Consider the following 24,639-nt stretch of genomic DNA (forward strand, 5'->3'; position numbering starts at 1 on the left):
TTAACTCTTGCCACCTGACTGGTGTGAGATGGTATCCCATTGTAGTTTTGATTTGTATTTCCACAATGCCAAGTGATGTTAAGCATTTTTTCCACATGTCTGTTAGTTGTTTTGTTAGTACAGTCTCTCTTTATATTCTTTTTTTTTTAAAGATTTTATTTATTTATTTGACAGAGAGAGATCACAAGTAGACAGAGAGGCAGGCAGAGAGAGAGAGAGGGAAGCAGGCTCCCTGCTGAGCAGAGAGCCCGATGCGGGACTCGATCCCAGGACTCTAAGATCATGACCTGAGCCGAAGGCAGCGGCTTAACCCACTGAGCCACCCAGGTGCCCCTCTCTTTATATTCTTATCTAGCTTCACTTACTGCTAACATTTTACATAACCATAATACAGTTATCAAAGCCAGGAAATTAACACTGGTATCGTGCTATTAACTGCAGCTCTTAATCAAATTTCAGCACTTTTTTTCATTGCCTTTTTTCTGCTCCAGGATTCTACATTGTATTTCATTGTTATGTATTTTTAGTCTCCTCTGGCTTTTGATAGTTCTTTTATTTATCCTTGTCCTTCATGACTTTGACATTTTTGATGAGTAGTGGTCAGTTACTTTTTTTTTTTTTTTAAAGATTTTATTTATTTATTTGACAGAGAGATATCACAAGTAGGCAGAGAGGCAGGCAGAGAAAGAGAGAGGAGGAAGCAGGCTCCCTGCTGAGCAGAGAGCCCGATGCGGGACTCGATCCCAGGACCCTGAGATCATGACCCGAGCCAAAGGCAGCGGCTCAACCCACTGAGCCACCCAGGCGCCCATGGTCAGTTACTTTATAGAATATCACTATGGTTTTTTATAAGTGGATTGGCAGTAATACTATAGAAGTGTTACTGTGTCCTTGTTAGTGTATCATATTGGGGATTCATGATCTTGGTACATCATTTGATAATACTGAGCTTGCTTCACTTGATTAAGGTGCTCACTGCTGGGATTCTTCACTTTATTATTATTATTTTTTTAAAAGATTTTATTTATTTATTTGACAGACAGAGATCACAAGTAGGCAGAGAGGCAGGTAGAGAGAGCGGAGGGGGGAAGCAGGCTTCCCCATGAGCGGAAAACCCCAATGCGATGCAGGGCTCGATCCCAGGACCCTGAGATCATGACCTGAGCTGAAGGCAGAGGCTTTAACCCACTGAGCCACCCAGGCACTCCTGGGTTTCTTCACTTTAAAGTTACTCTTCTTTTTGTAATTAATAAATGTTTTAGAGGGAGATATATTGAAATTATCTTATTTTTCCTCAACTTTTCATCCACGAATTTTATTATTTATTACTGTGGTCTTTTCCTAAAGATTTTCTCTCATTCCTTCTGCATTTATTAATTGGAATTCCTCTCTAAGGAAGAACTATATCTTCTCCATTCATTTATTAAATTACTGAAATTAATATGGACTCATGGCTATTTATTCAATGGGTTATAATCCAGTACTATCACTATTTTGTTGTTTGAATTGTTCTAGTTTTGGGCATCAAGAGATGTTCACATTGGCTCCTGTGCCCTTTAAACATGTCTCCGTTTCTTTCTTGAGCATTTCCTTACTTTCTGGTACCACCAGGAGTTCCAGGATCATCTTTTATTTCCCTGTCCTGGTCCTGAAAACTACTGCTCTCCAAGGAACTCTGATTACTTTTATTGGAGAATGGTATTTAGAAATCAATAATAGGGCACTGGATGTGCTTATTGCTACTGGAGTGTCATTGTTTCTAGGCCCTCTCAGCAGACAGATCTGGGAAATATATATGTCTAAAAACTTAGACATATACACATCTGTTTGTGTGTCTTCCTTTCATATATGCATATATTATACACACAAACATGCGTACTGTGAGTTAATACAAATGCCGTCCAATTGGAATCTGACCGTGTAGTTTCATACTAGCCTTCTCCCCTTTTTTGTAATTTCTTTCTCCCTGCTTTCATTATCTGTGGTATTTGTTTAATCCTAGTGTACACCTATAGGAGTTTCAAAATTGTTAGCCTATACCCATGAGAAATGAATTTACTAACTAGTTTGTCTTATTTGTGTATAGAGGATTATATACATTTTGAATTTTTTTACATCTGTTTTCTTTATACAATAAAAATATATGAGAAGACTTAGGTCATTTGACTAAAATATGCTGTCTATTTTGAGCAATTAGAATTTGATCTAAAGTACAATCCAGAGATAATTGTTTGAATTTACCTCCTCTTGTGATTTAATAGTATTTGGTAACTTATTTTGAATTCCAAGTAATTTGAACTCACTGCAAAGTAAAAATTTTCTTATAAAGAACTCATTTGAATTATGAAAACACTGGTCCAAGAATTTGATTTAATTTCTAATGTTCAAAATCTTTTAAGTATTATGCTAATAGAACTTTCAATTATATAACACTGTCAGATAATAATTTACTAAGTCTTAAAATGTAGTTACTCTTTCTTCCAGAGTATTAATAGAAATAACGATATTGTGAAGATTGGTTGCTCATTGTCTGAAGTTTGTCCCCATGCCAATTCAGTTTTTGGGAATCTTGATCCAAAGAAGGTGAGCCTATTCTTGGATATAATTATTCCATCTCTCTTGATAGCTTTCTTATGTCTTAGATTTTATAACCGTTGGAATTTTTGATGTATTTGAGAAGAAGAGGCAAATTTTTAGAACTTACGTAAACTGTAGTCATAGTAAATTTATTCTTTCAAAAATACTTATGGACCAGGTACTGTGGTAAGTAGTGAGTATATAGTGGTGAACAAGATAATCCTTGCCTTTGATACTGATTGACAAAAAAAAAAAATCTGTAAACATAATCTTTATGGAGATGAGTTTGATGATCTTTTTCTCTTTTTTTTAAAATTGAGGTATAACTTAAGTACAGTAATGTGTTTGTGTCTTAGCTGTACAGCTTCATTATTTTTACATATGAATGCATCTATATAATCACTACCCAGATCGAGATACCGTTTCATCTTCCTGGAAAATTCCTGCAGGCTTTTTCTCAGTCAATCCTTGGTCAGTAGTTCTTCTACAAGAGTTAATTATTAGTCTGACTCTTGTCACCATATTTTCACTTGCCTGTTCTTAAATCATGCAGTATTTATTCTTTTGTGTGTATCTGGTTTCTTTAGTTCAACAGAATTTCTGAGATTCTTCCATATTATTGTGTGTATTGGTGTATTGGTAGTTTGTTCTTTTTTAAGCTATGCAGATTTCATTGTGTAACTACACCACAGTTTATTGTCCTTCGATGAACATTTGGATTGTTTGCAGTTTTTGGCTGCTGTGAATTAAGCTACTATGAAACACTTATACAGCCTTTTGTTGGATGTATTAACCTAATTCTTTGTAGTATATATCTAGGAGTAGAATTGCTAAGTCATACAGTAGGCATGTTATACTTCGGTTATACTGGCCAAATAGTGTGGCAAAGTATTGAACCAGTTTTCATTCTTACCAGCAAAGGATGATAGTGATGAGGATAGTGATGGGGATTAAATTTTAATTTTAAATTTAAATTAAAATTTAAGGAGGCATTCTAAGGCATACCTCAGAGTGCCTTTTTAAATATTGTGCCATGAATGTCTTGTTTGCATTACCCATCTCAAAGCTCTGTTTATTTACTTTATTTTATTTTTTTTATTTACTTAAAAATTTTTTTTTAAAGATTTTGTTTTATTTATTTGACAGAGATCACAAGTAGGCAGAGAGGCAGGCAGAGAGAGAGGAAGGAAAGCAGGCTCCCTGCTGAGCAGAGAGCCCAAAGCAGGGCTTAATGCCAGGACCCTGGGAGCTGAAGGCAGAGGCCTTAACCCACAGAGCCACCCAGGCGCCCCTATTTACTTATTTTAAAAAGATTCATTTATTTTTTTGAGAACGAGAGAGCGAGAAAGAGCATTCAAGCACGAGCTGGGGAGGGGCAGAAGGAGAGGGAGAAGCAGACCACCCTGCTGAGCAGGGAGTCCAATGTGGGGCTCTGTCCCAGGACCCCACGGTCATGACATGAGCAGAAGGCAGATGGTCAACCCCCTCAGGCTTCCCAGCTCTGGTTATTTAAATGAAAGGGCTAGATCTTATATTTTGATATGTGCTTAAAATAGTAAGATGAACAAATATATCTTAACATATATGTAAAATTAATGTAAATGTAAAATTATTTTCAGGAGATCCATGTTAAAGAGTATTGGGAAGGAAGTCTTTCTTACTCTTTACCTTTTTGATGCACTTTGATTTTCTTTTAATAATGTGCTTTTAGGGGCACCTGGGTGGCTCAGAGGGTTAAAGCCTCTGCCTTCGGCTCAGGTCATGATCCCAGGGTCCTGGGATCGAGCCCCGCATCGGGCTCTCCGCTCAGCGGGGAGCCTGTATTCCCCTCTCTCTGCCTGCCTCTCTCCCTACTTGTGATCTCTGTCTGTCAAATAAATAAATAAAATCTTTAAAAAAAAAAAATAAAATAATGTGCTTTTATTGGTTTTATTTTAAAGTAATTAAAACCCCAATGGCTTATATAAAAATGTGTGAAAAGAAGAAATTAGAAGGAAAGAATGTAGCTTAGCATTGAACATTAGAATGGATAAGGGAGTGTAATTTGTAAATTTATAGGGTTTTTAAAAACATCTTTGTAGCCTCTAATTGTGGTTAGTAGGGTTAGAAATTAAGATATACCCACTTTTCCTCTTTTAAGTACAAAATACTTGCTTTACAAAAATTTCAAGCTAGTTTCAATAATGGATTTATTATTATAAATGATTACTCAGCCACCTCTGGTTACTTATGAATGCATTATAGTTTGAAAATTTTCCAGGGATTGACTGGTTCTCTTACTCTCATCATGTAGGCGGGTAATGGGCTATAAATAGTGGAGCTGTGAGGGGAAAAGATTGAGACCAAGGACAATTGGATTGAATATATAGTTATGCCTGTGTTTTTATTTACTTTTTTTTTTTTTAAGATTTTATTTATTTACCTGTGAGAGACAGAGAGAGAGAGAGAGAGAGAGCCGGGAGCCCGATGTGGGACTCAATCCCTGGTTCCCCTGGGATCATGACCTGAGCTGAAGGCAGGCACTTAACTGACTGAGCCATACAGGAGCCCCTCTCTGTTTTATTTTATTTTTATTTATTTTTTTAAAAAGATTTTATTTATTTATTTGACAGACAGAGATCACAAGTAGTCAGAGAGGAAGGCAGAGAGAAAGGAGGAAGCAGGCTTCCCTGCTGAGCAGAGAGCCTGATGCGGGGCTCGATCCTGAGACCCTGGGATCATGACCTGAGCCCAAGGCAGAGGCTTAATCCCCTGAGCCACCCAGGTGCCCTTTTTACTTTTATTTTTTAAAAAATTTTAAAAAAAGATTTTATTTATTTATTTGATAGAGAGATCACAAGTAGGCAGAGAGGCGAAGGAAGTGTAAAGTTTTTTCCGGCGAGATAAACACAACACCAGGCAAAGTGGGTGCAAGGCAAGATTTATTAAAAACGCTCTCCGGCGAAGTTTCAGGGCTCAGGAGAAGGGGAGCCAGGAAAGTTGCGCAGGGAGGAGGTGGGCACCCTCGGGCGAGGTTCCGCCACTCTGGAAAGCAGAGCGGCGGAAGTCGCACCCAAGGCAGGGAGGAGGGGGCTTTTAAGGGGTCTCGGAGGAAGCTCAGGGGTCTTTTGGAAGTTTCCCTTATTTGGATATCCCGCCTGCTCATCGGGATCCCATTGGTCCACAGGAGCCCAGGGCGGGGGTCTCAGATTCCTGCTTGGGCCTTTGTTCTCCTGTCCGAGCTCAGGTCTTGTGGCGGGAACTTTCGCCATCTTTGGTAGCCCCCTTCCTGCCAGCCCAACAGGAAGCAGGCTCCCTGTTGAGGAGAGATCCCAGTGTGGGGCTCGATCTCAGGACCCTGAGACCATGACCTGAGCTGAAGGTAGAGGCTTAACCCACTGAGCCACCCAGGTGCCCCCTCCTCTGTGTTTTAAAGACAAATCTCTTTGGGATAGACTTGTATTTTAATGGTTGTGATTTATTCATTCTAACAGAGTCAGGAGCTTCAGATTCTTCAACTTTGTTGAGTGCCAGCTCTATTTCTGGATTTCTAAGTATCCCCACCCCTGCCTAGACAGGGTTGCAGTTATATCCCATTTCTGTCACTTGTCTTATATTGAATTGTTAAATTTATTGATGTATTATTACAAAGTCTTAACTAAAGGTAATGTGACCTTTTGCAGAGTCTGAAATTGATTAGGGCTGTTGATTATCAGCTGTTTTGCTACTGAAACTTTTTGCTTGCTGAAAAATGTAGTTAGATGGTTGGGAGAGTGTACCATGCTATTTGTGCCCTCTCTTAGCCTCCAGTTGTTGAGTGTTAGCTGAGGGAACCAGAGTTAAGTGCTAATTGAACACACATATCCTTTGTAACATTTGCTTTGTTAGATATCCATTGTGTGTCTGAATTGATTTGTACTTGGTTGCTTTGGGGAGTTGAGGATTTTTATATTTAATATATGTATGTCTTTTGCTTCAGAATCTCTGAATTTGTCCTACCTCAAGTGATACACCTAAAAGTAATTTTTATACTTCTCTTAAAGCAGTGTTCCTCAGTCTTTGGTTATGCCTTTTTAAGGCATTTTTTCCCCTAATGGTTCTTCTCCCCTCAAGATTTATTACCACCACAAATATCCTATATATCTGTTTATGTTGTCAGTTAGGTTTGAACTTTGAAGGGATACAAACCATTGTAATATTGAAGACATACCCCACTCCTGAACCAGTTTTCATTCCTTGGGAATAACATTTCCCCCACTGAGAATGTATGATTTAAAGTTGTTATCAACCTAGGGTGATTTGTATCCTCCACTCTCACCCCCAGGTGATATTTGGCGATGTCTAGAGACATTTTTGGTTGCCACAACTGGAGAGGGTGTTATTGGCATCTTGTACGTAGAGGCCTGGGGGGATGGTGCTAATTATCTTATAGTGCACAGGACACAGAGAGCCTCCACCCCATTTCCCTGCCAAAGAATTATCCTGTCTCAAAATACCAATAGTGCTGAGGTTGAGAAATTGAAATTTTCCTTTGTTTTTAAAATTAAACATAATTAAAATATAAACAAATGAAAATTCAGTATTAAGGATATTATCAAATTTAATTTTATTCATTTAATAACAGAGCCTTTATATATAAAGTAAAAAGTATAAAAATCTTTCTTGTCTGGTAGGACACATGGATCACACATGGTTGAGAATCAGACTGAAGTGTCATGTACTTGGCATGTTTATATTTTAAGAATAACTAATTGTACTATTTATGTTTTTAGACATTAAAGCAGCATGATTTTAAGACTTTGATGCTTATCCTTTTTTTTTTGAATTTTATTTTTATGTCTTTTCCTCTTTTTTTTTTTTTTTTTGGTTCTGGTGGGAAGGCAGAATTGCATTATGGACTCTAAAGTCAGATTGCCTGACTTTGTATCCTGGTTCTGTTGCTTACTGGCTTATGTCTTTGGGTGTATAAATGGTGAAAACAATGTATCTGCCTCATATGGTTGTGATAATAAAATAAGTTATTATATATAAAATGCTTATTGTCAAATAATAAGTGCTTAATAAATGATAACCATTATTCTGATCTACTTAGTGTGCTTTGAATTATTAAAATGCTAACTAATATTTCTTTTTCTCTTTATAGATTTATGGCGGATTATTTTCTGAAGATAAATGTTGGTACAGATGCAAAGTACTGAAAATCATCAATGATGAAAAGGCAGGAACAAGTGTTCAATTTTTTTTGTTTTGTTTTGTTTTTTGCCCTGAGTAATGATTATTTTGGGTCCAAGAATTGATGCTTATTTAGCTCTTCATTGCTTATACATAGTAGTAATAAGATCTGGTTCAATTGAACTTATAAATTGATTAATCATGTTTTTCCCCCTGGCGAACAGAAAAAATATGAATTAATTTAAAAAATCCAGGTCAGATTCAGGAATATTCTTCTGAATTGAAGTTGTCATATAATCACCGCAGATTGTCCAAGAGTAGATGATATAATTTGTAGATTATGTTTGCTGACCAGTGGTTCTTCGTCATCATGTTTGGTTTTTGCTAAGTAACTTTTAAAAGTTGATCCTTTTAAAATTGAGTGGGAAAAGAACATTTGATCTATCCTTAAAAGTCCTTTCTATCTTTTGCTTAGTTGGTTTGCATATGGTTAATGAAGATTGACTTGTTGCTTTTCATACTTTGGTTAAATGTGATGAATTTTCTTTGTGTTTAGCTATTTGAGTTTTTACATTAAGAACATGAGGGAGATTTTAAGGGAATTTGTGGAGATAAGATTCTGAGTACCTGATGGCAATTGTATATAGCAGGCTGTGTAAAAGCATCTCTGTAGGCTTTCCTTTACTGTTTTGTTCCTATATCTGCTTTATAGGACTTAAAATATTTTCTCATGTGTGTATATTTTAAAGATATTTTTTCTTAGGGTAATAAGGAGATGGTGAGATAAAGTAATTCGAGTAACGCTCAGAATAACTTTTTAAAAAAAATCCATGATTTATTACTGTCCAAGGTAATGGTTTATCTTAGTGAAATAGATCCTCCTTAATTAGACGTTTTCCTCACAATTTGACAACTGAAGATGATATATTGTGTTGGCTTTTGCCTTGACTTTAACTTTTTTAAATTAAGGAGCAAGATGGCTTTTGATGTTGGGATAATCTTCTTTTCTTTTTGATTTCCAAATAGATACAGAGCTGAAGGTGAGGGTAACCTTGATTCATTTCCTAGATTTAACACTTGGGTTGGGTTTAATTTTACCCAAGGAAGTTTGATAATTTTGACATTGTTTTCAAATTTTACTGTTTCCAATTTGAATTTAGGAATGTTGATTGATTTTAACATTCAAGATAGGAGAGGCCATTAGCTTCATAGATTTTTGTTTATTTAAATACCAGCTGTTTGAAAAAAAAACAAACCATAATGAGAAATGGTACTATTGGAAATAGTACTGTTGGTAACTAGTTAACTAGTACCAAACAGTGATTACTGGGATCTCATGGACCATGGATTTTCTTTATTTTGAGAATATTGTTGGAGGTCTTGTTTCTAAATACATTTTGTCAATTTGCGGTAAAATGCCCTGAGGTAATTACGGTAATTAACAGAAGGCAGTAAATGGATGGTTTCCTTGGAGATGTTTAATCTAAATTCTGTGTTAGTATTTGTCTCATTTTTTTCCCAGTGTCTGGTGAGATACATTGACTATGGAAATACCGAAATTCTAAATCGATCTGATATAGTTGAGATTCCTTTGGATCTGCAATTTTCTAGTGTTGCCAAAAAATACAGGCTTTGGGGACTACACATTCCTTCTGGCCAAGAAGTTACCCAGTTTGATCAGGCAAGTCACAGACTTAAATATTTTTGTTAATGGAAGTGAAGCTCTGTGTTTGAAACAAAATATAAATGTACTTAAATTTTGCTGATCTTCTTTAATATAAAAGCCTGTATAAATTAGTGAAAAATATGAATTGTAGAATAATTAAAAGTAATTATGTAATAATTTAAAAATATGAGTTACATAATGATTCAAAAGTAATTATTTGTGCTCATCTTTGCTAGGTAAACATTCATGATCAGAGTTGCATGTGTGTATGTATTTGCATAATAAGTGTAAATAATTTCTTCTCATATAAAATCTTAGAAGAGCCTCTTATGATGGAAAAAATGATAAATATAATTATTGTTATCTTTTGGTTTTGAGAGAGTATGGTGATCTTTAATCTAGCCCTGGCAATAAATATCACAAAACTGAAATTAGTGGAGTTGTGAATTTATCAGATTTTTAGCATTTTGGCAAGGGTTCAAACTGTTTGGTGTCATAGTTTTCAATGATGTTCTATTATCTAGATTCGAGTTTGTATCCCTTTCTATTAAATTTTGGATTAGTAACCTAATTCTGCACCATCTGATAATTTTACGGGTAGTCTTATGGGAATTCTACCTCCTTTTAAATCTCCTGTGCGATAATGATTTTCTTTTGGTGGGTGTTAATGCTATTGAGATATTATTGATAAGTAATCAGATTTGTATTTTTTTATTTAGCAACTCAAATGACTTATGTGAAAAAATGATTTAATCAATAACTGTGGAATGGTAAAATTCAGAAACATATTTGCCTCTTTTCTGTTTGTTTTGTTTTGAGAATCTTGGAAGTTCGGTGTAGTTTTGTCTGCAGTTTAATTACCTATAAGAAACATTTCTGTACTTAGGACTTAGACCTTCATAAGTATAGAGTAAAGCATAGCTATTATTGTAAAATTATATCCCTAAATTTCTGGTTTAAAATCTGAAGTTTTTTTTATTAATCTAGATGTTTTGACCAAGGTAGAGGATTGTTTTAAATTTCTTGTATGCCTAGAACCGTAGAATGTTAAATTTACTGACCTTAGAATTCCCCTGCTCTCACCTTGTTTTTTTATAAATAAAGAAATTGGGTCTAGAACAATTAGATGACTAATTATTTAAAGTAATAAAGGTAATTACTGCTGAGTAAGGGCTGGAACTCAAGTCTGTTGCTCTTCTCATGGTAAGATGATATAAAATTTATGTTGATTGAAACGAGTATGAATCAAGAATAAAAGGTCATTTTTAAAAGTTAGTTTTGGAACTGAGGAGTGACCTTTAGTTATTGGGAATGTTTTTTAATTTTCATAGATTCTTTACAGGTGGTATTATTTGTATTTGCATGCTTAAGTTCAGTAAAAAGACTGTTAGCAAACTGAATATTTTCTGGAAAAAATAGTTATTCTTGAATGTCTCTGCTTAGGAAGCCCATGTAGCCATTAATTCTCAGCTCAAGGCTTAAATATAATTTCCTATATAAAGTCTTCGCTAATACCCACCATCCATTCCCTTGTAGCTGTTTCAGTCATTCAGTGTATAAGGCATGTAGAATTGCATTTTTTTCCCTTCCCCACAAGATAGTGAGCTTATAGAGATAAGACTTTTAGTAGAGACAATATTTTACTCATTTTTCTATTCTGGATCTCCTCAGTCTTGCCTGTTAGGTGTTAAATGAGCATCCAGTTTATCTAGCATTTGAACAAATGAATGAATAGTAGGGATTTAGCTTAAAAGAGAGACAGACACTCTCAGAGGGTGACCTAGGCACTAAAATACCTTCAGTACATTTTAAACCAACACTTTCATACCCATGTTATAGCACAGTTGAAATTGATACTCTGAATAGTGGTTACAAATGCTGAAGGTCACATGAAGATTTATGACCTAAACGCATTCCTTATTGTAAAAATTTTATGTAGAATCAGGGAATGAGACTAGAGATTGGAATTTGGGTTTAACAGATTAAAGACATTTTAGCTTGTTTTCTAATATATCCAGATAAGATTAGGTAGACTAAAATAGCAAGCAAGTGAAGCTTTCTTGGTTTTGAATAAAGCTTACCAGTTTGGGAAACACAATGAGATATGTCTTAGAAAAATGGCATCATCATTTAAAAAAAAAAAAAGATTTTATTTTTATTTATTTGACAGAGAAAGAGAGAGATCACAAGTAGGCGCAGAAGCAGGCAGAGGGGGAGGGGGAAGCAGTCTCCCCGCTGAGCAGAGAGCCCGGATGAGGGGCTCAATCCAAGGACCCTGGGACCATGCCCTGAGCCGAAGGCAGAGGCTTAACCCATCCAGGCACCCAGCATCATCCTTTTTTAATCATTGAAGGCTCTGTGTTCTAAGACAGTGATCAGATTTATTTTAAAGATAAATCTTATTTAAGCCTTTTAAATACCTATATTTTAAAAATAAATAGATCTCTCTTTCTGGCATGCAAGATTTAATGATAACTATAATATATTTCTCAACATAAAAATTAAATATTTGACATTTAAGAAAAGAATATATAGAATATATATATATATACACTTTTAAAGATTTTATTAATTTATTTGACAGACAGAGATCACAAGTAGGTAGAGAGGCAGGCAAAGAGAAAGGAGGAAGCAGACTCCCTGCTGAGCAGAGAGCCCAATGTGGGGTTCAATCCCAGGACCCTGAGATCAGTACCTGAGCTGAAGGCAGACCCTTTAACCCACTGAGCCACCTAGGCACCCCTAGAATATATATTTTTATGGTAAAGTATAATTATTAAAAAACCCATGTACTTGGTCATTCTTTTTGTTAATTAGAATTTAAGAGAACTTAGATTTTATTCCAAGTTTAAGATTTTGTTTTTCTGATTCTGTATAATTCAGGGAGAATTATGTTGAACAACTAAATGTGATTGGTGATCATAACTTAAATGGAATTTGACTTCAGGGAACAGTCTTAAATATTAGATTTTTGCATAACATTTTAAGCAAGGAGTAGTATACCTTTAGTGCATTCAGCTTTAGGTAATTAGAACTCTTGTAGAAAGTAGATTATTTCCATCTAAATCCATATGTTGCCCAAAGACAGAGTTTCTCAAAATATTAATAATTTTATATATTCCAGCAATAATTTTCAGACATTGTTATTTCTATTAACATTGGTTAGGAGTAGAAGTTGTACTTGATTTTAGATAGATTTTCAGCATAAAGGTGATGGTGTGAACAAAGGCAAAGGAAAAAAATTAAATTTCTTTAAAATTTACAGCCATTGACAAGTCCTTGACACAGGCAGAGTGTCCTTCTAGGAACTCAGCTGCCTCCATGTTATTAGTCTGACCTCCAAAGTCCTGCAAGTCTCCTTTAACATGTAAAAATTCCTTTGGAAACTTCCTTTATCTCTACCCACCTGTTCTTCCCAAGATATATGTTAGCAGTCATCCTCCAAGAGTATGGCACACTGATAGACATCTGAAGGGTCTCCTGACTAAGTTTTTACTAGACAGTAGCAAATAACCTTTTCCTGACAACAGCTAGCCCCTCAAGGTCCTGGAAACTTTGCTTCCAAATCCTTAGACACTTCCGCTTTCCCTGACCCCTCTCCCAATTTGAAAGTATAAAATGGGCCACTCCTCATGACCCCAGTGCAGTTCTTTCTGCCCACATATCTTGTCCCTGTGCTTTAATAAACCATTTTTTGCACTGAAGACACCTCAGAAGTTCTTTCTTGATGGTTTGCTCCCAAACCCCAACAATGTCACATCAGTTGAAACCAAAGGTTTTTGTTTGAAAGAGGTTAACCCAAAACCAGATTCTGATTGATCAAAATCTTAATCTGATCTATTTTTATGAATTATATTTTGAGTTTGTTAGTTTTGCTTGCTTGATCTCATTTGTTGGTGATGCCTTCTGAACCATCTTTACTATCTGTATTGGTATTCTTGGTAAATTCAAGCCTCTCATGTGTTTAAGATGTGTGTGTTTAAGAATTTTATGACTTGAAAGATTTATAAAGCCCGTGTTTTTGTAAACTTAAAATACTATGTCATTTTGGTTTGTGGATTAAAAAAATATATATATTTTTGAATGGTTAATGATGAGCATTTACAGTTTGCCTTCTGCTCTTACAGATGTACCCTTCTAGGTCCAGGGGTTCTTAACTTGGGGTTAAAATGTATCACAGTGAAATAATTTTCTTTGTAATTCTATGTATTTTTCATTTCATTTATTTATTTAAGTTTTTTGTTCATTTCTTAGAACACAAGCAAGGAGTTGGGAGGGGCAGAGGGAGAGGGAGAACTAGGCTACCCATTGAGCAAGGAGCTGATGCGGGGCTCCATTCCAGGACCCTGAGATCATGACCTGAGCTAAATGAAGGCAGATGCTTAACTGACTGAGCCACTCAGGCACCCCTATTTTATGCATTTAAAAAGCATTTTTCTGAGAAGAATTCTAAAAGTTTTACCAGCCCGATTAAAGGAGCCCATGGCATAGAAAAAGTTAAGAGCTTTAACATAAGTCTCATTTCTACACTTTATAATACTGTGTAGTTAAAAAAAGAGAATATAATTACTCCTTACCAATGTTATTTAGTTTCTTGGACCTTGAATTTTTTTTTTCTGTCTGTTCTTCCTCCTCATCTTCTTTGGACTTTGAAATTTTTTTCTTTATCCTCTTTTTTCCCTCTTCCCTTTCTTCCTCCTCTTTTTTATTTAAATGTGGTCAGCTTGTGTATTTGCTAATTTTTAGTTTGGTCTCTTTAAAAAAAATATTTATTTGAGAGACAGAGAGAGAGAACTTAAGCATGGGTAGGAAGGGGTAGAGGGAGAGGGAGAAGTAGGCTAAGTAGGGAGACTGCTGTGGGGCTCATGGGGCTGGATCCCAGGATGCTGGGATCATGATCTGAGCCAAAGGTGGACACTTAACTGACTGAGCCACCCAGGCACCCCTAGTTTGGTCTTTATGCTCTTAGTACCTGGATTATCATTGGTATTGTTTCCTGCTTGTTTTTTTCCTCTTCTGATCCTTTCTTACTATAAAACCAGAGTACCTCTTTTTTTTTTTTTTTTTTTTTTAGGATTTTGTTTTTAAGCCCCTAGCATGGGCTCAAACCAAAAACTCTTGAGCTCAAGAGCCAGCCAGGTGCCCCTAACCAGAGTACCTAATTCTGCCTGTAAAACTATTTTTATTTATTTATTTTTAAAAGATTTTATTTATGTATTTGATACACACACACACACACACACACACACAGAGAACAAGCACAAGCAGGAGACTGAGAAGCAGGCTCCCCACTGAGCAGGGAGCCCAACATGGGGCTTAATCCCAGGAACCTGGGATCATGATCTGATCTGAAGGCAGATGCTTAACCAACTGAGCCATCCCAGTGCTCCTATAAAGCTATTTGTAAAGTTTTGTTGAATTTGAGTGCTTTTTTTAGATACCAGAATTAATTTCTATGTGCTGTACTCCTTAAGACACAATTTCATTTCATTGGGACCAAAAATGGTCAACACTTTCTGCTTGGTTTAAAACAGTTATTCTAGGGTATTTAATTGGTACACATTTTAAAATTTATGGATATGGCTGCCTATACAGGTATTAACTCTACTTCTGGAAAAGAAGATTTCTCCTCTAAATGTGTAATTAGAATATATTCATACACATGGAGGAGTATATTTGCTTATAGCCAATAACAAGGTAAGAGTTTTCGAATGAAGAAGTATGATTGTTTGAAAACTGGGTAGAAAAAAAATAAGTGAAGAAGGACATGTTGGCGTCGTTGGTTTACATCTTTTTTCCTCCCCCATCTTTCTTAGGGCAGAACCTTTTTGGGGAGCTTGATTTTTGAAAAGGAGATAAAAATGAGAATTAAAGCAACCTATCAAGATGGAACAGTTATTGCTCAGGCTGAGTATGGCAGTGTGGATATAGGGGAGGAGGTGGCTAAGAAAGGATTTGCAGAGAAAAGCAAACTCACTTCCAGCAGTAACACCTGTGAGGAAAAAAAATCAGATCATGGTCAGCTTGTCCTCAGGAACCTCAAAAGCCCTATTCCCTCATGGGGCCATAGATCAAACCAGTCAGCCTTCACCCGGCCAAAGGGGCGCTTAAGTGGGAGGATGACTCTTGACTCGAAGAATGAAAATGATGCAGGAAATCATGTGACATTTCCAAAGTAAGACTGTCGTGGGGTTTTCAGTCAACTAGTTTCTAATTCTTGGTAAAGCTCTTGTCATAGTAGAAGTCAAGCTTTATGTTTTTGGAATCCTCATCTATGTCAGGATTTTGAGGGATGATACTCATTTCTATTTTTCTTAAATGTGTATTCCTCTCAGCTTTTGTAGGAATTTTTCATAGGAGCCATTTTGAAAGAAAAATTATTCCTGTTATTTAAAGTTCACATGCCAGCTCTTCATATTAATTCTTCTGAATATGTTTACCAAAAATATAAAATACTCCTAAATCTGAATTATTCAGGCACAGCCAGAATTTCAGATAAACTTTGAAGTTTTCCTATTGCTTTAAGAATATTTTAATGAGTTATAGGGAATTAACTTTCCTTTTTAACAAAAGAGAAACTCTTTGTTCTTCCTGTGATAACTTCCTGTGATAACTTGATTATTATAAAGGGAATTCACTTTTTAGAAAATCTTGAATTATAAGTTTGAAGCAGAAAGCCATGTATAATGTTTCTAAGTACCAAACCATTTATAGACTTCTGTGTCATGATCCAAGCCATGATGCCATGTCTTGGGTTATGTAGCTGTTTTTGGGATTGTAGAAACAAAACTTGTCAAATAGAGTGGAGTTCATGGGGAGGAGAAATTGGAAGAAACTGATAATGAATCCTTTTTACTGTATTTGCTGGAGTTGATACTGCTATAAGTCGGAATATATTTGAGTGTTGGCAGCATTGTTTTTGAAGTATAATTTTATGAAAACTAGTTTGCATTAAAATATTTTTAAATGTTGAACTAGATAAAGATTTTAAATTAGTTTTCAAAATTAACTTAAGATATATTCTCACGATGATTTCATTTAGATTTATGATCTCTGTCACTCTTAACAGAGTTTGGTTTTTAAAATAAGTGAATTTGTTTTTAATAGGGAAAATTTGACTATTGGAGACTTTAATTTAGGATCTAATGTCAGCCTGGCAAAAATTAAGCAGGACCAGAAACTGATTGAAGAAAATGAAAGGCTTAAAAATGAGAAGGAGGTTCTTCTTGAAAGTTATAAAGCTCTACAATCCAAAGTAGAACAGACTGCCCAGGAGCTGCAGGTATGGTATGTTCACTGGTATAAGGTAAAGAATGACCATCTGGGTGATCTGTATACTCATCTGCTCTTCTTTGTTTAATTTGCTGGCACTTTTTGTTTTCTTCCCTTTCTCTCCCATCCTCCCTCTTTTCTCCTTTATATTTGTTTACAGATGAAATTTTTTCTTATACTCCAAACTAATCATCTTTGGATTTCTTTGAATGTTTGAAAGATTAATAATCTCTCATTTACATTTCCTTTTATGTTCTTTTAAAAGCTTTTTTTTTTTTAAAGGTTTTATTTGTTTATTTGACAGAGAGATCACAAGTAGGCAGAGAGGCAGGCAGAGAGAGAGAGGGGGAAGCAGGCTCCCCACTGAGCAGAGAGCCCAATGCGGGGCTTGATTCCAGGACCCTGAGATCATGACCTGAGCCAAAGGCAGAGGTTTAACCCACTGAGCCACCCAGGCGCCCCTCTTTTAAAAGCTTTTAACTGTGGGAAATTTCATACATTGCAGAAGGAGAGAGAGTTGAATAATTAACCTAGTGTGTTCATCACCTGGTTTTTACAATTACTAGACACAAGGGCAGTCTTTAGAAAAAAAAACAAAACAAAAAAACTATACCTCCTGAGTTATTTTATTTTAAGATATTTATTTATTTATTTGTTTGAGAGAGAGAGAGTGAGAGAGAGAGAGAGCGCGCGTGTGCACATGAGCAGGGGCAGAGGGGTGGGAGAAGCAGACTCCCCACTGAGTAGAGAGCCTGATGCAGGGCTTAATTCCAGGACCCTAGGATCATGATCTGAGCTGAAGGCACACTCTTAACCAGTTAAGCCACCCTGGTGCCCCAGAGTTATTTTAAAACAAATCCCATTGATAATACTCTACTGTATATGTTTTAGTTAGTGTCTGCCTCTACTAGAATATAACTTTGAAAAAGACAACTGTAATATTATTCATATTTAAAAATTAACAGTAATTCCTTAATATCTTTTAATATCCAGCGTTCAGATTTCCTGGATTGTTCTATGATTGCCCCTTAGCTTCTTCCAGTTGGGATCCTAGTTTAGGCTTGTGCATTGCATTTTGGATGATAAATCTCTTAAATTTCTTAATCTGCATCCTTGTGTTGCTTAAGAGGCTCCTTTATCTGCATATATTTCCTTTTATGGTAGTTAGCTCTCAAGGTTGCTTGGATTCAGGGCATTTACCCCCCCCCCCACCAAGAATATTGTCTCTTTTTCAAATGTGTGAGTTTTTTCTTACCCTAAATGTGCCACCCTAACACTGTTCTCCAGTGCACCATTACCAACTGGATGTCCCACAATTTATTTGTGATACTAAATACCAGGAGTTGGCACAGACCCCACAAATTAAGGACTCAGTCCCATAAGACTTCTTCCAGTTCAGATTCCAGCCACCATCAGGTTCCCAGGCTACCTACACTTCTGCCTGTAAATTTGAGAGCTCCTATGATCCCTACTACCTTGTTCAGTAATCCACTAAAACAACTCAAGAACTCAGGAAAGTGCTATACTTATGATTACAATTTTATTATAAAGGATATAATGCAGGAACAACGAAATAAAAGGAAGAGATGCATAGAGGAAGTTATGATGGGAGTGAAAGGTGGAGTAGGGGAACTGGGGGTATCTTAGCCTACCACTCTACCAATACATGGATTTGTTCACCAATCTGGAAGCTCCCCCAAACCTACTTATTTGGAGGGTTTTGTTTTTTTGCGTTATGTTTTGTTTTAAATGAAGCTTTTATTAGGTCAGATTGATTAAATCATTGATCATTGATAATTGAACTCGATTTTCAGCCTTTAAATCCATAGGTGGCATTCTCCAGGGAGCTCTGCCTCATAAATCTATAAATCTGGGTACTGTCCATTATAACCTCTTGTTTGTATTTTTAAAGATTTATTTATTTATTTTAGAGAGAGAGGGAGACCGTGCTCTAGGCTGGGGGAGAGGTGAGAAGCGGAGGGAGAGGGGAGAATCCAAGAAGACTCCCTGCTGAGCACCGAGCCCAGTCTCACAACTCTGAGATCATGTCCTGAGCCAAAATCAAGAGTCTGGTTATTTAACTGACTGAGCTATCCAGGCGCCCCATAACTAACCTTTTATCTGGGGACATCCTCCTAAGGATGGGCATTTCAGAGAAGGTCTCTTCTTAGAATACAATCTGTTTCTTTAAGGTCTAGTTCATAAGGAGATTAGTCACCTGCCTTTTATTTTTGTCTCTGGGGGTATTCCCCTGTCCTCTTCTGTGAAGAGTATAAATGGATCACAGGCCATCTACTTTACCTACTCAAGATATAAAATGCTCATTTCCACTTCAGAAAGTTCCTTGTTGCCTCCCGACAGTCTAACCACTTTTCCTCCCACTCAAGGCAACCACTATTCTGATTTATATCACCATAGTTTAGTTTTCCTGGTCCTGTATTTCATAAAAGGAATCCTCTGATACGTGTTCTTTTGTGTCTGGCTTCATTCACTGAACATAATTGTTGTGACATTTATTTATGTTGTGTATATTATGTTTGTTCATTTTTATTACTGAGTAGTAGTCCATTGTAGCAATATACCACAGTTTGTATTTAGGGTGTTTGTTTCTGGTTTTTAGTTGTTAAGAGTAAAGCCATTGTGAATATTTTTGTATGGGTCTTTTAGTGGGTATATACATTCATGTAACTTGGATTAGAGATTCTTTCCTCAGCCATATCCCATCTACTGATAAGTGCATCAAACGTGTTCATCTCTGCTCTAGTGTTTTTGATCTCTCATTGTCTTTCTGTTCTTGCATGCTGTCTACTTACTTACATACTAGAGCCCTTAGCATATTAATCATGTCATGTTTAAAATTTCTGGTCTGACAGTTTGAGCATCTATCCATGCCCTGTCTGAGTCTGATTCTTGATTTGTCTCTTCCAAGTGTGGGTTTTTTTTTGTCTTTTAGTATATATTCTCCCTTTCTGCCTTTGCTTATGTGCACACCCTCTCTTTCTCTCTCTCTCTTTCTGTCAAATAAATAAATAAAATCTTAAAAAATATATAGTTTCCCTGAGGTTAGATCTTGTTAAGAATAGAATACTCTGGTGTAAAATGTTTCCTTTCCCCCTTTCCCTTTTGGAAGCTGGAGGGGATTTTTCTCTTTTATTTCTCTGTGAGAACATGGTAGAGATCCTGGGGGTAAAACTTATAAAACTGAAGGCATCCTGGTGACCGGGTCTGCCTGGAGTTTTTAACTGAGTTGTTCACATTAAGTCTTCAGTGTTGTCATTTGAAGTTGAGGTTTACCTATTTGAGACTGGTTCCCTCAGAGGTTGCTGTTCCTTGTAAGTTGTGAATGGCTTTTGGTTCCCAGTCTCTCCAGTTTTGGGGGTAGTAGTTTGTCCTGTGACCTTAACTTACTTTCTTTCTTTCTTTCTTTCTTTATTTATAAATATATAATGTATTATTAGCCCCAGGGTTACAGATCTGTGAATCACCAGGTTTACACACTTAACAACATTCACCGTAGCACATACTCTCCCCAGTATCCATAACCCCACCACCCTCTCCCTCCCCACTCCCCCCAGTCCTCCTCAGTTTGTTTTGTGACATTAAGAATCTCTTATCTTTTGTCTCCCTCCCAATCCCATCTTGTTTCATTTATTCTTTCCTACCCTCCAGACCCCCAACATTGCATCTCCACTTCCTCATATCAGGGAGATTGTATGATAGTTGTCTTTCTCCAATTGACTTATTTCGCTAAGCATAATACCCTCTAGTTCCATCCACATCGTTGCAAATGGCAAGATTTCATTTCTTTTTCTTTTTCTTTTTTTTAAAAAAAAAATTTTTTTTTTAAAGATTTTATTTATTTATTTGACAGAGAGGGATCACAAGTAGGCAGAGAGGCAGGCAGAGAGAGAGAGAGAGAGGAGGAAGCAGGCTCCCTGCTGAGCAGAGAGCCTGATGTGGGACTCAATCCCAGGACCCTGAGATCATGACCTGAGCCGAAGGCAGCGGCTTAACCCACTGAGCCACCCAGGCGCCCCTCTTTTTTTTTTTTTTTTAAGATTTTATTTATTTATTTGACAGAGAGAAATCACAAGTAGACGGAGAGGCAGGCAGAGAGAGAGAGAGGGAAGCAGGCTCCCTGCTGAGCAGAGAGCCCGATGCTGGACTCGATCCCAGGACCCCGAGATCATGACCTGAGCCAAAGGCAGCGGCTTAACCCACTGAGCCACCCAGGCACCCAAGATTTCATTTCTTTTGATGGCTGCATAGTCCTTCATTGTAGATATATACCACATTTTCTTTATCCATTCATCTGTATTTGGACATCTAGGTTCTTTCCATAGTTTGGTTATTGTGGACATTGCTGCTACAAACATTTGGGTGCACGTGCCCCTTCGGATCACTACGTTTGTATCTTTAGGGTAAATACCCAATAGTGCAGTTGCTGGGTTGTAAGGTAGCTCTATTTTCAACTTTTTGAAGAACCTCCAGGTTGTTTTCCAGAATGGCTGCACCAGCTTGCATTCCCACCAACAGTGTAGGAGGGTTCCCCTTTCTCCGCATCCTCGCCAGCATCTGTCATTTCCTGACTTGTTAATTTTAGCCATTCTGACTGGTGTGAGGTGGTATCTCATTGTGGTTTTGATTTGTATTTCCCTGATGCTGAGTGATGTGGAGCAATTTTTCATGTGTCTGTTGGCCATCTGGATGTCTTCTTTGCAGAAATGTCTGTTTATGTCTTCTGACCATTTCTTGATTGGATTATTTGTTCTTTGGGTGTTGAATTTTCTAAACTCTTTATAGATTTTGGATACTAGCCCTTTATCTGCTATGTCATTTGCAAATATCTTCTCCCATTCTGTCAGTTGACTTTTGATTTTGTTAACTGTTTCCTTTGCTGTGCAAAATCTTTTGATCTTGATGAAGTCCCAATAGTTCATTTTTGCCCTTGCTTCTATTGCCTTTGATGATGTTCCTAGGAAGAAGTTGCTGCGGCAGAGGTCGAAGAGGTTGCTGCCTGTGTTCTCCTCAAGGATTTTGATGGATTACTTTCTCACATTGAGGTCCTTCATCCATTTTGAGTCTATTTTTGTGTGTGGTGTAAGGAAATGGTCCAATTTCATTTTTCTGCATGTGGCTGTCTAATTTTCCCAACACCATTTGTTGAAGAGGCTGTCTTTTTTCCATTGGACATTCTTTCCTGCTTTGTCGAAGCTTAGTTGACCATAGAATTGAGGGTCTGTTTCTGGGCTCTCTCTTCTGTTCCATTGATCTACGTGTCTGTTTTTGTGCCAGTACCATACCAACCAAATACCATACCATGTGTCTTGATGATATCAGCTGTGTAATAGAGTTTGAAGTCTGGAACTGTGATGCCACCAACTTTGGCTTTCTTTTTCAATATTCCTTTGGCTATTCGAGGTCTTTTCTGGTTCCATATAAATTTTAGGACTAATTGTTCCATTTCCTTGGAAAAAATGGATGGTATTTTGATAGGGATTACATTAAATGTGTAGATTGCTTTAGGTAGCATAGACATTTTCACAATATTTGTTATTCCAATCCATGAACATGGAATATTTTTCCATTTTTTTGTCTTCCTCAGTTTCTTTCATGAGTACTTTATAGTTTTTTGAGTACAGATTCTTTGCCTCTTTGGTTAGGTTTATTCCTAGGTATCATGGTTTGGGGTGCAATTGTAAATGAGATGGACTCCTTAATTCCTCTTTCTTCTGTCTTGTTGGTGTAAAGAAATGCAACTGATTTCTGTGCATTGATTTTATATCCTGACACTTTACTGAATTCCTGTACAAGTTCTAGCAGATTTGGAGTGGAGTCTTTGGGGTTTTCCTCATATAGTATCATATCATCTGCAGAGAGTGAGAGTTTAACTTCTTCTTTGCCTGTTTGGATGCCTTTAATTTCTTTTTGTTGTCTGATTGCTGAGGCTAGGACTTCTAGTACTATGTTGAATAGCAGTGGTGATATGACCTCTTCTTTCTTAAAGAATAAGAAGGCTTGTTGATTTTTTCAGTTTGTTCAGCTTTTTATTTGTTGTTAGGATGGTGTAGTGACTTTCAGGCTTTTTGCATGCTGGACCAGAAACCTGAAGTTTTTAATGCTTTCAAAGTGCTGGTTTCTGTATCTGTTGGTTTTAAAAATTTATTTCTTTTTTATTTTATTAATTGATTTTTTTTTTTTTTTTTAGTTTACGATTACCTTCTTTCCTCTTTAATTTGCCCTTCTGTCTTCTTCAGATGGAAATTCATATCATTTTTGATCTTTTGTTCTTTTAGAACATTTAAAGATAATTTTTTTAAAAGATCTTATTTATTTATTTGACTGAGAGAGAGATCACAAGTAGGCAGAGAGGCAGGCAGAGGGGGCAGGAAACAGGCTACCCACTGAGCAGAGAGCCCAAAATGGGGCTGGATCCCAGGACCTTGAGATCCTGACCTGAGCCAAAGGTAGAAGCTTAAGCCACTAAGCCACCCAACCACTCCTAAAGATACTTCTTTTTAAGTACTGCTTTATCTGTAGGCCACAGATTTTGATACTTTGTTTTTCTTAATTAAACATGTTTTTAAAATTCTGTGATTTTTGTTTGAATCATGAGTTATTTAGAAATACATTGTCTAATTTTCAGATATTTGGAGATTTTTTTTCCAGTATATTTTTGTTACTGAGTTTTAGTTAATCTCTTTTTATTAGGGAGCAAACTTTCTTTGGTTTCACTTCTTTTAAATTTACTGTGATTTGTTTTATTACCCAGCATATGATTTGTCTTTGGAAGTGTTCCCATGTACTTTAAAAAATTGTGTAGGGGCGCCTGAGTGGCTTAGTGGGTTAAAGCCTCTGCCTTCGGCTCAGGTCATGATCCCAGAGTCCTGGGATTGAGCCCTGCATTGGGCTCTCTGCTCAGCAGAGAGCCTGCTTCCTTCTCTCTCTGCCTGCCTCTCTGCCTACTTGTGATCTCTCTCTCTGTCAAATAAATAAATAAAATCTTTAAAAAAAAAAAAACTGTGTATATTTTACAGTTGTGTGGTAGAGTGTTTTGTGCATAAAATCAAAGGAGCTGAGATTATTGTTGAAGTCTTTTGTATTTGGACAGATTTTTCTGTCTACTTGTTCTATCAGTTCCCAGAGAGGAGTGTTGAAATCTCCATATATTATTGTGGTTTTCTCTGTTTCTTCCTTTTTTCTGTTAAGTTTTACTTGGTGGAGTTGAGACTTTGTTATTAGTTGGATACACAGTTAGAATAGTGTCTTCCTGAATCATCTTTATGCAATATCCCTGTTTATTGCTGGGAATGCTCCCTGCACTGAAGTCCACATTGCCTGATATTAATATAGCCATATTTGCGTGGTATATCTTTTCCATCCTTTAATTTTTATGTCTTTATATCTAGTAAGTATGTCTTATGAGCAACATATAGTTGAAACTAAGGCTTTTTATCCCAATTTATAATCTCCTATCTTTTAATTGGAGTGTTAATCTAGTTTTCATTTATTGTAATTATTGATGTGGTTGGGTTTGAATTTGCCATCTGTTGTCTTATTGGTTCTTTGTCTTAAAAACCATACTATTTTCAGTTTTTTAAAAATATAAGTTGACTAATAATAGCCTTGAGAACCAGTTTAATTTCACAATTCTTTTAGATCTACATGATTCTTTACCTCAGTATTTTCAAGTTTTCTTACACATATAATTCATTAGTAATTTGTATTGAAGATTTGTTTAATATCTTTGTAAAACATTAAATACATTTGCAAAGATAAAAAAACTTTTTATTTTCCCACTCCTATTTCTAGATTTATGTAATTTTTGAATAATTATAATACAAATTCTAGTAGATATAAACAGAGTTAAAAACAAATATAACTGATTCTTCATGGTCATCCTACTTAACAAATGGGAGCCGAAGGACATGAACATACCTGATTGTATCATACTAGTAATAAGCATAAGCATT

The 24,639-nt window shown here is 36.4% G+C and overlaps 1 protein-coding gene across 1 annotated transcript in view; it reads left to right on the forward strand.

Annotated features, from left to right (window-relative positions):
- The window catches only part of STK31 (serine/threonine kinase 31), an 89,577-nt gene that overhangs the window by 7,496 nt on the left and 57,442 nt on the right, over nucleotides 1-24,639 (forward strand). Inside the window, 5 exon segments of the mRNA XM_004743318.3 lie at nucleotides 2,485-2,583; nucleotides 7,700-7,774; nucleotides 9,251-9,409; nucleotides 15,211-15,569; nucleotides 16,502-16,676. Coding sequence (XP_004743375.3) covers nucleotides 2,485-2,583; nucleotides 7,700-7,774; nucleotides 9,251-9,409; nucleotides 15,211-15,569; nucleotides 16,502-16,676 — 867 coding nt within the window.

Source organism: Mustela putorius, unplaced genomic scaffold (assembly GCF_011764305.1).
Source record: "Mustela putorius furo isolate JIRA1106 unplaced genomic scaffold, ASM1176430v1.1 tig00003845_pilon_pilon_pilon, whole genome shotgun sequence".
NCBI lineage: Eukaryota > Metazoa > Chordata > Mammalia > Carnivora > Mustelidae > Mustela > Mustela putorius.